The sequence below is a fragment of the Bidens hawaiensis genome, unplaced genomic scaffold, assembly GCF_021521415.1.
Source record: "Bidens hawaiensis isolate Kalapana, Puna unplaced genomic scaffold, B.hawaiensis_p1.1 tig00419516_1, whole genome shotgun sequence".
NCBI classification, from domain to species: domain Eukaryota; kingdom Viridiplantae; phylum Streptophyta; class Magnoliopsida; order Asterales; family Asteraceae; genus Bidens; species Bidens hawaiensis.
Genome location: NW_027504887.1, coordinates 208,774 through 221,888, shown reverse-complemented (window position 1 = coordinate 221,888; position 13,115 = coordinate 208,774). Strand labels below are relative to the sequence as shown.

At 38.5% G+C, this 13,115-nt stretch overlaps 1 protein-coding gene across 1 annotated transcript; it reads right to left on the bottom strand.

Moving 5' to 3' along the window:
* Window positions 1–851: 851 nt before the first annotated feature.
* LOC143609234 (uncharacterized) lies at window positions 852–4,220 on the bottom strand. Its single transcript, XM_077084045.1, has 12 exons — window positions 4,162–4,220; window positions 3,963–4,050; window positions 3,667–3,713; window positions 3,484–3,559; window positions 3,309–3,378; window positions 3,009–3,106; window positions 2,730–2,798; window positions 2,541–2,617; window positions 2,275–2,401; window positions 2,041–2,193; window positions 1,726–1,817; window positions 852–1,603 (listed from the first exon to the last, which is right to left on the bottom strand). The coding sequence occupies exons 1-12, from the start codon at window positions 4,218–4,220 to the stop codon at window positions 1,531–1,533; spliced, it is 1,029 nt and encodes a 342-aa protein (XP_076940160.1). The 3' UTR covers window positions 852–1,530.
* Window positions 4,221–13,115: the final 8,895 nt, after the last annotated feature.

The window sequence follows — 13,115 nt, the reverse complement described above, 5'->3', positions numbered from 1 at the left end:
GCGGGAAAAGGTTGTTTTGAAGCAATTCAAGTTCTATGCATTCCAGCTGATTTCAGTATGCAGAGGTTTTCACGTAGGGACTACCACATTAGTTATTTAATTGTTTCCGATTCATTCTCTGCCTATGGCCTTCTATGATTTCGACTACATGGGTGTATTAACGTAAATATTATTGTATTTTATTAGCAGGTATCCTATTATAGAAGGCGGAGATTTAGTTTCCTTATAGTTTGTATTGTATTTGTATATATCCTTGTAATCGATTCAACAATATGAGAAAAATACCTTCTCCGAACAAATCACAGTACTTGTTTTGAAATATTTGGTATTTCATAATCTCTGTCTAAATCGTCAACAATGATACTGAAATTATCAATGTAACAGATTTAAGAATCTGAGTCCTTCTGAATTTGGTGAATCTGCATAATCTTTGTTGTCTTCTGATGAGACACACTACCTAAATGTTTTCTTGTATGTTTTGTTTAGGTACAACCATGCCCATATATTCAATGTTTTATAATATTAATCATATCATATATGTTGCGATGCATTACATTTTACATCATATCATATGATCCTCTACTACTAGTCTCTATGTATATTATACTGCTTGTATCAAATAAAACTATCACATTTAGAAGACACTTTTGATGGAATATACATCTTTCCACCATATCGGATCTTGTTTTGGCATAATGTAGGTTCTCTTCCATATATGCTCATTCGTCTTCGTCTTCATCATCATCCTCATTTCTCTTGAGAAACCATTAGTAAAGACGCTTTCTAAACAAAACAACACTAGAGGTTACATTATAAATAGAAAATATATGGGGAGTGCATGGGAGTATATATATGTATACCCACCATGGTTCCAACGACAATAGTGCCATCAAGCGGATGAGTGGCACAAGCAGTAGCTCGTAATGATAATGGTACAAATATGCCTTGATCATGCTCAACACGCTCCTGGGGACTCTTGCTACAAGAATAATTATGAAAGTTCAAAATAAAATTTAGCTTTAATGGGAAAAGAAAATATGGGAAGCTTCTTACTCATTATCTACATGACACGGGGAGCTACGGTGTGGATTAAAATCTAAAAGGTACAGACCGTTGCTAGAACTCGATGGAGCTGCATAAATCTGCACATTGGTATAAGTATCAACTGAATCATATGCATGCTTTTGTTGACCAATTATTAAACAATTAACATATAAGTTAACACCACAATTTGTATAAACTGATCATGTGAGAATTTACTTAGCATCGGTGTCATGGAGCTAATAAAATGGTAAAAGAATAACTATTTTACTGAAAAGAAACACGTAAAAGTTAACGAGAACAAAGAAATAAAGAATCTTCTTTTACCGAGTTTTCAAGCCATGATGGTCTCCTTGAGGGTAATACAGGGATTAGAGTGTTTGACCTATCCATATTTTTATAAACAAAGAGAGATATTACAAACTTTGGATTATGAAAAAGCTATAACATAAGAGTTTATAAAGAAATAACAGAGAGAATTAGGAAGACTCACAACCAAGGTGGACAGGGAGGGCAATGAATATGCGACACTCGGGAGTTGTGCATATCAAAAACACCGGAACTAAAATTTTTAAGGCAACATTCAAAATAAGTGACAAACACAATAGGAAAAATAGATAAAAAGGAACACACTAATAAAGACATCGCGACAAATGAATTTATTTCCGGAGATATCTAACTTACCAGCCATCAGCAAGATGAAACCCCAACTGATATGAACAAGACGGATTAACGTTTATTGACTGTATTTCTTTCTGTAAAACGTTTGTCTTCGGCTGAACCATACAATTTGTAGAAGCATATTCAGAAAATAAATTAGGCAATTAAAACATAATTTGGAAAAAGACCCTATACATCAACTTTTTATACCTTTAGAGGGCCAAGTTTATTCAGCATAGATTTTAAGTTTATAGATGTCAGAGGAGAAGAAGTGTGCGCCTAACAGGAGAGATAGTTATTGTTAACCAAGAATGACTTATTTCAAAGTTGTGAAATTTATAAAATCAGAAAATAAACAACCTCAGAAGCACTTTGCAAAACATTTGATGATGATCTTCCACCACGTTGATCCCATATATGTATATACCCACTCTTACTAGCACCACATACAAACTGACAAATAAACATGCAGTTAGTGTTTGTAGAAGCAACTAAAAAGGTTAGTTTTCCACAAATTTAAATACGTGACATAAATTTGTTGTAGTTCATTATAAAAATGTGAAAGGAATTTACTTGATTTCCATGTAAATCAATGCTAGTAACACTGATGTTTCTTTCACTTGTGAGCACCATTTGTGGAAGACCATTTACTCTTAAGTCCCACATATTTACCGCTCCGCTAAAGTCAGAAGCGAGTACTCTATTCAACGTATCACGAGACTTACAATTATCAACACAATCAATCAAACCAGAGCAATATAATGATAAAAAGAACAACCATCGGTTACTCGATCGAGTTTTAGTTATTAATGAATATTAATGTTTTCTTAATTTCAAACCTTGTCCCTTCATTCACAAATGCTATATCAGAATAACCTTTGAGAATAAGATCATTCACAGGAGTCCTTCTTAATTTCTGCAAATTTATAAACAAAATAAATATGATTCTCATTGAAAGTTTATGTGTGATGAATACTAAATCAGATTGGCAACTGACTTGCTATGAGTATTGAGTAGAAAAAACATACGTGAGTTGGTTCGGCAAACGCAAGGTCATAGAGTATAAGTTCTTCATTTCTCCAAGATGAATATGCAATCTGATGCAACTCAAATGTTAAATCAACCCCTCTTAATATAATAGCAAAACCCAAACATATATCAATGCTACAAGTTTCTCATAAAAAATAAAAATAAAAAATTTCACTTAACGTTTGCTGTTTGGAAATTAGGGTGTTGGGTGGTGGTGGTGGTGGGGGGGGGGGGGGGTGGTTTAGAAAAAGCAAAAGACGTTATAACTAATAACACACCTCGGCCTGTTCAATAGGATTCCAGCGGATAGCGCTCAAACCCTGATGATCAACTAAAAAACCATGCCACGCCGGTTCGTTCTCATCTTCCTCTTGGTCTATAACCAAAATAAGAACGAAACAAAAACATAAAAACCAAACTGACAAACAATGATCAGGTTTATAGTTAAAACTTAACTGCCGACAGTCGAGTTTAACATATGATGAGTGGTAATTGGCTAAACAAAAATGTCCGTGCATGCTAATTAAGATGACTCTCACAAAAGTTCTAGCATTACACAAAAGGGAAAATAAGCTTACTATTGTATAGAGACTCATAGTTATGCACGCTTAAGCACCCTGATCTTGTAACGGATGCCAAGTAAGTCCCCTGTTAATAAAAATAAATAATTACTAAAGTCGCGCCACAACGAATCCTAAATATGGAAAATAAATTTGCCGACATGAGACCCGAATCAACAAAGAAAAACTAAACCTTTGTGTCAAAGTCCAAAGCAGAGACACCCAGACCGGAAAACGAACGTCGCATGTTGGGGAGCACACCTCGATTTCTGATATTAAACCAAAAGAAAAAATCGAATCAAAGCAATCTAAGCTTGTTTACAATGCAACTTAATATGAAAAATATAGATTATAGAGCAGTCACATAAATGCTTACAGTAAGCCTTCAGAAACGTGAGCTGGTTCATCATAAATCATACGCAGCTGCGAAACATCGTTACATTATATAAGCAATCATTCAAAACTAAACAATGAATTAGGCAGGAAAGGATGCAAACCAAGGGAAAGGATCTGAAATGCCTGGTATATGTGGGACAAGAGATATCTATGATATGATACTCGTGAGGAACTGCGCGAATCTGTCACAGAACACAGATCGATCTAGGGTTAGTAAATTACAAAAATATGAACCAAATACACACACACACACACACACCGACAATTCAGATATACCTCAGTGTAGGACTGCATTAGCAACTGAGAAGCCCCGTGAATGTAACTCCTTCCAGATCTGCCAGTGAGTTCCCGATTACAGCGAGACCTTCATTCGGATCGGATGATAATTAACAGAACAACAATAATAATATTTAGCAAATGATGAAAACTATCAAAATTAACAGTCTGAATTAATTTAGAGATCGAGTCGACGTACCATGCAACAGGTTTGGTGTTTGCACCGATCGGAGCTGCGGGAATTGCATTGTTTTCCATAGCGGATTATGTGATGTGAAATCGATCAATTGAGGTTTTGGGGTGGCGATGGACGATGGTGTGTAGTAGCTAGCAGCAGCCGTACAAACTACAAAGTTTCTTACCCTTTTATAGTGTTAGTTTATTTTCAGGTGTAACACTAACCTAGTATTTAGGGTTAAGCACGCAGATTTAGGGTTCCCGCCCGTTGAAAGTGTATATTAAATTCATTTCAAATTAATTTAATCAACATATAAAAAGTAATATATGAAATTTACTTGATTTTACTGAATTTTAACAAGTGTAAGATACCTTAAGTTCCAAAAAATAATAGGTTAGCTTCAAGAGATCTTCTGATCGCGAATTCCTTGTGTAAACGATAAAAAACAACGGATACAAGGCTCATGGCTTCCGGTATTTATGATATCGACCTGGACGAGCAAGTACAAAAGACTAGAGCCTCAACGTAAAATAAACATAGATGTATCAGCTTGACTGCCAGTGAAACATTGTTTTAAAAAAAAGTGTTTAGATGATGAAACCAAGCTCAAGGGCTTGTTTGAGGCGTATAAAGTTTTGTTGAGTCGATAAACATAATCTAGGTGACGCGAGTCAATGAACCCTAGTGGTTGTTATATGCAAATTGTTTCAGGATAAACAATTTAAAAAAACGGTTTTAACATCAAATTGATGAAGAGACCAACGGTTAATGACAATAATAGAGAGCACGGGATTGAATGTGTGACAAATCAAACATAAGAATTTTTGTAAAACCTTGAGCTACATGACGAGCATTATAGCAATAAAGTGAGCCATTGGATATATTATATAAAACTTGGAGCCAACGATGTTTGATGAGAGAAGACAACTAAAAAGTGTCCATGATTGGTTTTGATGAAGCGCAAGATTTCATCACTCATGGCATCACACCAATGTTGATGAGTGATGGTTGTTTAGATACCTTTGTATCATCCGCTGCAAATAGAACATAGTGATACGGAATCTACTTCGTAGCAAGTTAATCAGAATATGAGAATATGTCTCCGTTTAGTAATTGCATTAAACCCCAATTCAACGTCGCACCAAATTTTCAAATCATATCGTTTTCCATTACAAATTGTCTCCAATTTCATTTTCCACAAACCTTTCAACAAAACAGAAAATTGGAACGCATGATCCGACAACTTATTAATAAAAATAAAATTTTTCTAAGCTGACCTGGGGCTACAGCCAGAGGCTCTACCCCTTGGACCTTTCTAGGGGCTGCCGCCCCTAGATCCCCATTGCCAGGGGCGCTGACCCCGCACCCCCGTTGGCTAGGGGTTTCACTAACCTAAAAGTATGATATAATTAATTAGAGTTAGTTAATTGATACTTATAATTATTACACATTTAGCGGCGCACAGCTAGGGAGGGGAATTACAGTTAACTAAGAATAGAACATGGCACAAGTGACTTTCTAGCCCTATTTTCTTGTTATGTTTTCAGGGGTGTGTGCATACTCTGTGTGATTAGTTAATACACTTACCAAGTATGGCAAGTGTATGATATGTGAATGTTTAATGAATGATATAGAAAAGGTTAAGAGTATATATGAAATGTATGTATGGATGTATGGAAAAAGGGACCAAACCCTAATAATATCTGAGATCAAAGGAACCAGACCTACTAATATTTGAGATAGAAAAGAAATAGACCAGACCTTACTAATATCTGAGATGATAAAGATAGTTATACATGTACTCCCTCCGTCCCTTTGAAAGTGTCAACATTTCCTTTTTAGTTTGTCTTATTATAAATGTCCACTTTCAAACTTTATTAATTAATTTTCAAATTTACCCTTCAAAATGCAATCATTCCAACTTTCTTAAATTTTGTCTTTTTACATATGTTAGGGGCATTATAGTAATTTGTTAAGAAAAAGTGTAATCATTTAAATTTTTTTAAATTTTGTGCTTTTCAAACCATGACACTTGTAGAGGGACGGAGGAAGTAATATGAAAGTATGAGAGAATGTATGTATGTAAGAAGGAATGTACGAATGTATGTATGAAAGAAAGGCAAACATGTTAAGTATATAATATGTATCTTCAGATGCGTATATGTAAGTATGTGTATGAAATGTATGTTGCCTGATTAACTATAAGTCACTCAGCGTAGTTGACTTTTAGTATGCACGCAGACAAATAGGTTAAAGGAGCTGGCTTGATGATGGCACATGATATGGACTGAATGACTGACATCTAAAAAAGAAAGACATGATGCTTTACTTTTAAGTTTTATATTGAGACAATTTGTGATGTTTTAAGACAAATATCATATTGTTTGTAAGATATGGTTGACTTTTATTATTCCGTAAAAAGTTTTAATTAACTCTGATATTTGAAACTATGTTTATGAGTAAATCCAACGCTAAATTAGGACACTGAGATCGGGGCCTTACATTATACAATCAATTTTGATTCAATATCTGCCTAGGACAAATATCTGCATGGGGTGTATTAGTGTAAATATTATTGTATTTTATTAGCATACTGGCTTTAGAACCCGTGTGATACATGGAAAATGCAAAAGAAATACATTTAAACTATAAATATCAAATAATTAAATTTGAAAAAACATATATCTTATTAAATTAAACAGTTTAATAAGTTCAAAATACAATGAAATATTCATACAAATACGTGGGTATTCTCACGTAATTTCTTCATATTCACGAAAAAGATACACCTACTGATTTTATAAGTGGTAATTATATTTTTTTTAGAGAATAACGAATTATAACAAAAGATGATAAGATGTTTCATTATAAATGACATAAAAAGATAACATCATATATAAAATTAGCATCACTTAAACACACTTTTGTATTACATATTTGAAAGAGATGGATAAGAACTCCGTGGATCCATAGAGGTTGAATGAATACAAGAAAATAAAATTGTTATTCATTCATAATTTTTTCTTGTTTTATCTTCTTAGACCTATAAATTTCGTTCATTAATTTTTACCGCATTCATTTCCTACACTGAAAAGTGTTAATAAATTGTTTAATAAAAAAAGATAGATATGATTTCATTAAAAATATAAATATTTTTATTATATTGACATAAATACTCACATATTTTTAATCTCTATAAGTTAAATAAATAGTTATTTGATTAAATGATGGATTGATATGTTTTAATTAGACTAACATAAATAAGTTTTCATTAAAAGAGGAAAATTTTGTCTAACATTAATCTCCAAATAAAATTATCTCTAATTATTTTACTTTGTAAGAACACATAGAGATATCATTTTAGTTTCCTTATAACTCGTATCGTATGTGTATGTATCCTTGTAAATAATTCAATAGAATGATACGAGAGTATTTACCTTCTCACAATAAATCTTAGTACTTGATTCTAAAATGTTTCGTCATGTTGTTGTACCATTGTTTGACCGACCTTAGGAAAAACATATGCATATGGTTTTCAACTTAGACGAATGATATTAAACATCAACAAATGGGTCAAACAAAATGTCATAAATCATCCACACGGTAATAAACAAATGTCATTGAACACCAAACAAATTGGTCAAATCCAAAATCAACACATTTTACTAATAAAATGTTTCGTATTCACTATCCCATGAAACCTCGTAAAATATTGCATAAAATAGATTTCCTAAAATATTGCAACAAAACGTTTCTAGAACAAATTTGTTTTCCATAATCAAACATCTCGCTTCTTCAAGATTTTAAGTTGAAATTCATGAAGTGTATCGTTGAGGTTATGTTCTAACTCTAGCACACTTTCATTTGTGCAACACTTGCTGTTTCGTTAAAACGCCTCTTCTAGCTAGTTTCAAAATCTAAGACCCTTCCTCAATTTGGTTTGAAATGCAATTAGGAAATAGCCAACTTAAAAGTTCAATTTCGAATCTCATGTCCAACGTTTCACGTCGGTATATAAAAAACTTATACGCACTACTTTGTCAACAATACCGTTTAGGCTACTTCCTTGCCAATGTTTCGGTTCTTCCTTCAAGAAGCTAACAACAACAAATACTCAAATTGTCTACTAGGTTTTATGGCAAAGTAGTTATTTTTGGTACACATGTATATTACATTATTTTGATATATAATCATTTGGCTTATTTTTGTCTTCCCTTATGATTACATTTTTTGCCTTATAGAGTATTTGTTTTTAGCTTCGTCTTGAAAGCTCGAATAAGCCAAATGATTACACTTTTTTGTCCATACAATGCTAGCGAGCTACTCGAGATCGACTCGATAAAAAGCTCGAACGAGCCAAGCTTTATCGAGCCCGAGCTCGATCCGAGAAACATAGGCTGGACTCGAGCCGAGCTCGAGTAGTGTATAGCTCGAGCTCGGCTCGACTTGTTTGCACTCCTAGTCACTTGTCTGACACGACTTTTTTCAGCTAATTGTAAGAAAATATGTTGAAGAAATAAGAGCCACTTATTGTTCCATTTGTTGGAGATGCCTCATGCTATAAATATCTCGCTAAAATCACATATAAGGTGATTATAATTAAATTAAGTAAATATTTTGCGATGGAATTCAACTTAATTTTGCGATGGAATTCAACTTAATTCCATGATAAAAGTTTAATAGATTACATTTTTATAATTATTGGATATTAGGTTTAATAGGGTGGAATTTGTAATCAATTAAATACCTATCGAATGTAAAAGTTCATGCATAACATTATCTGTCAACCATTTTCCAATAGCAAAGTCGTCAATATTATGATAAGAAATTTCAACATGATATGGATCATCACAATGTATAAGGCAAAAAAAGATATAATAGACCAATCACGTTATTTTAAAACTGTTAAAAGTAAGCATCCACTCTCGCAAAAGAAAAGAAAAAAAAAGACAAACCTAAATGGTAATCGATCATAGCGTCCTTTTCACTGACAAATTTAATTCACCATAGCTTTAGGGAGGCCACTACAATGTTTGCACGGTATAATACTAAAATCTGGAAAATTGATAATTAAATGAATCTGCTCAAAAATCAAAATAAACTTGATCCAATATGTTAAACACGATCCATATATTTATCGGATTACATACTGAAGAAACACTAACCGGACCCCGAGCAGATTACTAGTAACCTGGGGGGTTAGATGTTTCCCACGAGGGGTTAGACCCTGAGAAGATGGTTCTTCTGATAACCTGCAAAACAGACACCGTGAGCTTGTCACTGAGAAGGGGGGGTTCCTCCTTGTGACCACCCTCCGGCGTGAGAATCAGACTAGATTGCTCTTTAAATATAAATGTATATTAAGAGATTGCTAGAGCAGATATCAGGTATAATATGATGATACAAGATAAGATGAGATGGTCATACCATTTGTGGTATTTATAGCCGAAGGTAGGTTTCCAAGGAGGTGTGGCCGGCTGCAACAGTATTCCTGTTCCACCAACAGTAGCCTACGCACGTGCCTGTTGGTAGTTGGTGGGTAGGCAGCGGCTGATAGCGACCAGGCCTGCTGTATACTATTCCTTTTCCACCAACTGCCGGCTGCGCACGTGGTATGACAAGAGTTGGTGAGTAGGCAGCGGCTAATAGTGACATACAGTATAGGAGCATGCTGGTCGCCATACTGTTGTCCATAAGCTGTCGTATCTTTAGTCAGATCTTTTTCCCATACCTCGTCAGGTACAGTACAGAAGATCTTCCCGTATCGTACGGACTGGCTTATTTGGGCGGGAGTATTCCCCCTCCCGCCCTTGTGCGGGATTGTTCCCGGCTTCGCTCATTCCTTCAGGTGACACTGAATGATTGAGAGCTAAGTGCCTTGTGCGTGTAGCCTTGCTGAGCGGGTGGCCTTCCCTAATGGCTTGTATCCGAGGCTGCGGGGACAGGCGGAGTCCTTCACCATTGGGAGGCATTTCCTGCGGGAACAGCTTGCGTACTGCGCGTGAGGACGTCACGTCTCTGAGCATGGTTGGTCCTGCGGATCCAGTTGGTTTCTGCGCAGACGTCCCTGTTTAAGGTGAGTCTTGCGGGTCCAACTGGGCTCTGCTGGGACCTACCTCTTCAAGTCCCCCCAGTCCAATGTTCTTCTCATGCGTGTTTAATAAAGTGAGGTGAACTTTTGGACTTAAGCAAAGGGTTTTGAAAAGGGGTTTTTTAAGGTTTTCCATGGGGATTCTTCCCGCGGAAGTCCTTGTCACTTGCAGAAATTCCCGAGTTTCCTGCTTGGTCTTTGGGTATGATGCGGGTAGGTCTGTAACCTCCTCGCAAGTCAGGAGCGTTGAGTCCCACTTGTGTGGATTCTCCATGAGGTTTTGGTAGTTTTGAACATAGTGATCAATTATGTTAAAACCACCAATTCCATCCTGGAGCTTCAAACAACGTAGTTCTCGACGTTCCCGCTATGCGGGGATGTTATTTCCGTTTCCGCAAGCATTTCCCAGAAGATCCTTCTTGGTTTCAATTCCCAGCGGAGTGCTAGGTACGTGAAGGGTTTTGCCTTAACACTGTACCAGCGCTCGTCTTACGGTTACTTTACTTCCAAGGTATTCCTAGCGTCAATTCCCTGCGGGTGCTAGGTATGTGAAGGGTTTTGCCTTTACACTGTACCCGCACCCGTCTTATAGTTACTTGGTTGCCGAGGAATATTTGGCTTCAATTCCCTGCGGGTGCTAGGTATGTGAAGGGTTTTGCCTTTACACTGTACCCGCATCCGTCTTACGGTTACTTGTTCGCCAAGGTTTACTTGGCTTCAATTCCCTGCGGGTGCTAGGTATGTGAAGGGTTTTGCCTTTACACTGTACCCGCATCCGTCTTACGGTTACTTGTTCGCCAAGGTAAGGGGTATTTTCCCGCTTACTTTTTAACATTTTTAAATTTTGAATTTTGAAATTCGAAAGGTTGGTGGAAAGATAGGAACAGTCCAAACCTCTGAAACGTCGTGCGACGGTTTCTTCTGACTGTGTCAGGACGTGCAGGAAGTTATGGTGACGTGACAGTACATGGTCATTCCAGACGCTTTTACAGGCGCGTGGGCGCGATTTTTCGGGCGCGTGGCCGCGAAATTAATGGTACGCGTACTGTCAACAGCTGTTGCCAGCTTGCTTTTTGCCACGTGTCATAGTTTCATTGCACCTTCGATTTCTCTCTCCTCCGCATTAAATTCATCGCATTAATTGCGATTAGTATATAAAGGGGGAGATGGCTCTTTGTAATCCACACTTTCACCCTTCTCTTCTTCTTCTTAGCGATTTCCGGCAAATACTCACCTTTTCAGGCAAGCATTTTCCCGAAATCGTTTTCTTCTTTCTGCAAGATGTCTTCACGTGATCTCGAGTCTACAGCCGATGACAAGAGTACTGCTGGCGAGTGCCAGTGTGCTCTGCCCGGCGATCTGTACCGGTATGTTGTCAGGAAGTTCATGCTCGATCCTCTCGAGCCTGAGTTTCCTGAACCCCATCAGACCGTGTACGATGCCCCCAGAGGCAAGATCGGGGTTTATGCAGCATTCTTTGTCTATGGGAATCTTAGGTTCCCATTGACAAAGTTTGTTTACCGTGTCCTTGAGAGGCACGGTGTTCATTTGACCGAGCTGCACCCTATGGCGGTCGCCAAGATTCGCCACTTTGAGTGGGTGTGCCGGATTTTGGGCATCGAGCCCCATGTTGACCGCCTGATGACCTTCTACACTTGGAGGTGCATCCAGGGGTGGTATACCCTGACAACCCGTATCAAGGGTTTGAAGATTTGCGCGACCGAGCGCAGTCTTCGCGCGTGGAAGCGGGAGTTCTTCTTTATCTCCGCTCGCGCCATTCCCCTTGCCATGAAGTTTAAGAATGGGCAAGCTCTCCCAAGCCTTCACGCCTCCAACTACCAGGAGGCGGAATGGTTTTCAAGGATATCTCGGATCCAATCTCCGGTTTACCGGTTTGCGGAGTCCGGGATGGTCATGTTGGGAATGAGCCGGGTCTGGAAGGCGGCGGACGCGCAGAAGGTTCCGATACGGTTCGAACTATGTTCCTTACGGTATGCTTTCTTTCCTTTTGTTGATTTTAAATTTCTTCTAACTTTTTCCCTGTTTATTTCAGAGGGGAACGACCTGAAGTCGCTCCTTAACCCGCGGGAGGCTGACGGTCCCGTACGGATGGGTACTCGCGCTCTTGACGAGAACGAGTTGCCCATCCTCGAACAAACTGCGGATCGGTTCGTGGAGGTCTATCCGCTAGGCCATGAGATCCTTAGCGCCAGGCGGCCAGGTAAGGCGCTCTTCAACCCTCGACCCCTCAATGTTGAAACCTCTGCTGGAATTCCTCTAATCGTCTGTTCTGATGAGGAATCCGCAGATGGTCCTCCGTTGGTGCGGAAGAAGAAGGCTGCCGGCGGGAAGGGAAAGGAGAAGGTGGCCTCCACTGCCGATCCGGTGCCTCTGTCTGACTCGGAGACTGAGAGCGAGGAGGTGGCGGGGAATCCCGGTGGTGATAAGACCACGGCTCCGGAGGTTGAGACTGTCACCTCCGGAGAGCCCAAGAAGACGACGGTGACCGGCGCAAAGAAGCCGGCTCCATCGGGTTCATCCCCGCCCGTTCGTACTTTCAGGCTCAAGAAAACCCGTAAGTACAACTTCCTTCAGCTTTTATCTTCATAGCTTTATCCTTTTTAACACTTTTCTTCTTTACGCAGGCGTGGATGTTGACGCATTCCAGGGTGGAGCGCAGAGGAGTACCTCTCCGCCGATGACGGTAGGCTTGGTCAGCCTACCTAAGGCGTCGACCCAGGCGCCTGCGCCTGCTCCCGCTGGTTCAGTTGCTCACTCCTTTGAGCCGACTGTTCCAGCCGAGATGACGTCACCGCCGGCCGTGAGTGCGATTTTTATAGCATCCTTCACCGAGCCGGCGGTTACCATTGCTGCGTAATCTGCG

Excerpts from the sequence above, each read along its gene's own strand:
- LOC143609234 (XM_077084045.1), bottom strand. The coding sequence starts at position 4,220 with ATGGAAAACAATGCAATTCCCGCAGCTCCGATCGGTGCAAACACCAAA. Across the intron at positions 2,799-3,008 it reads ATCCTATTGAACAGGCCGAG|ATTGCATATTCATCTTGGAG; the intron begins GTGTGTTATTAG and ends GAGTTGCATCAG. Across the intron at positions 2,194-2,274 it reads TTGATTTACATGGAAATCAA|GTTGCTTCTACAAACACTAA; the intron begins GTAAATTCCTTT and ends CTAACCTTTTTA.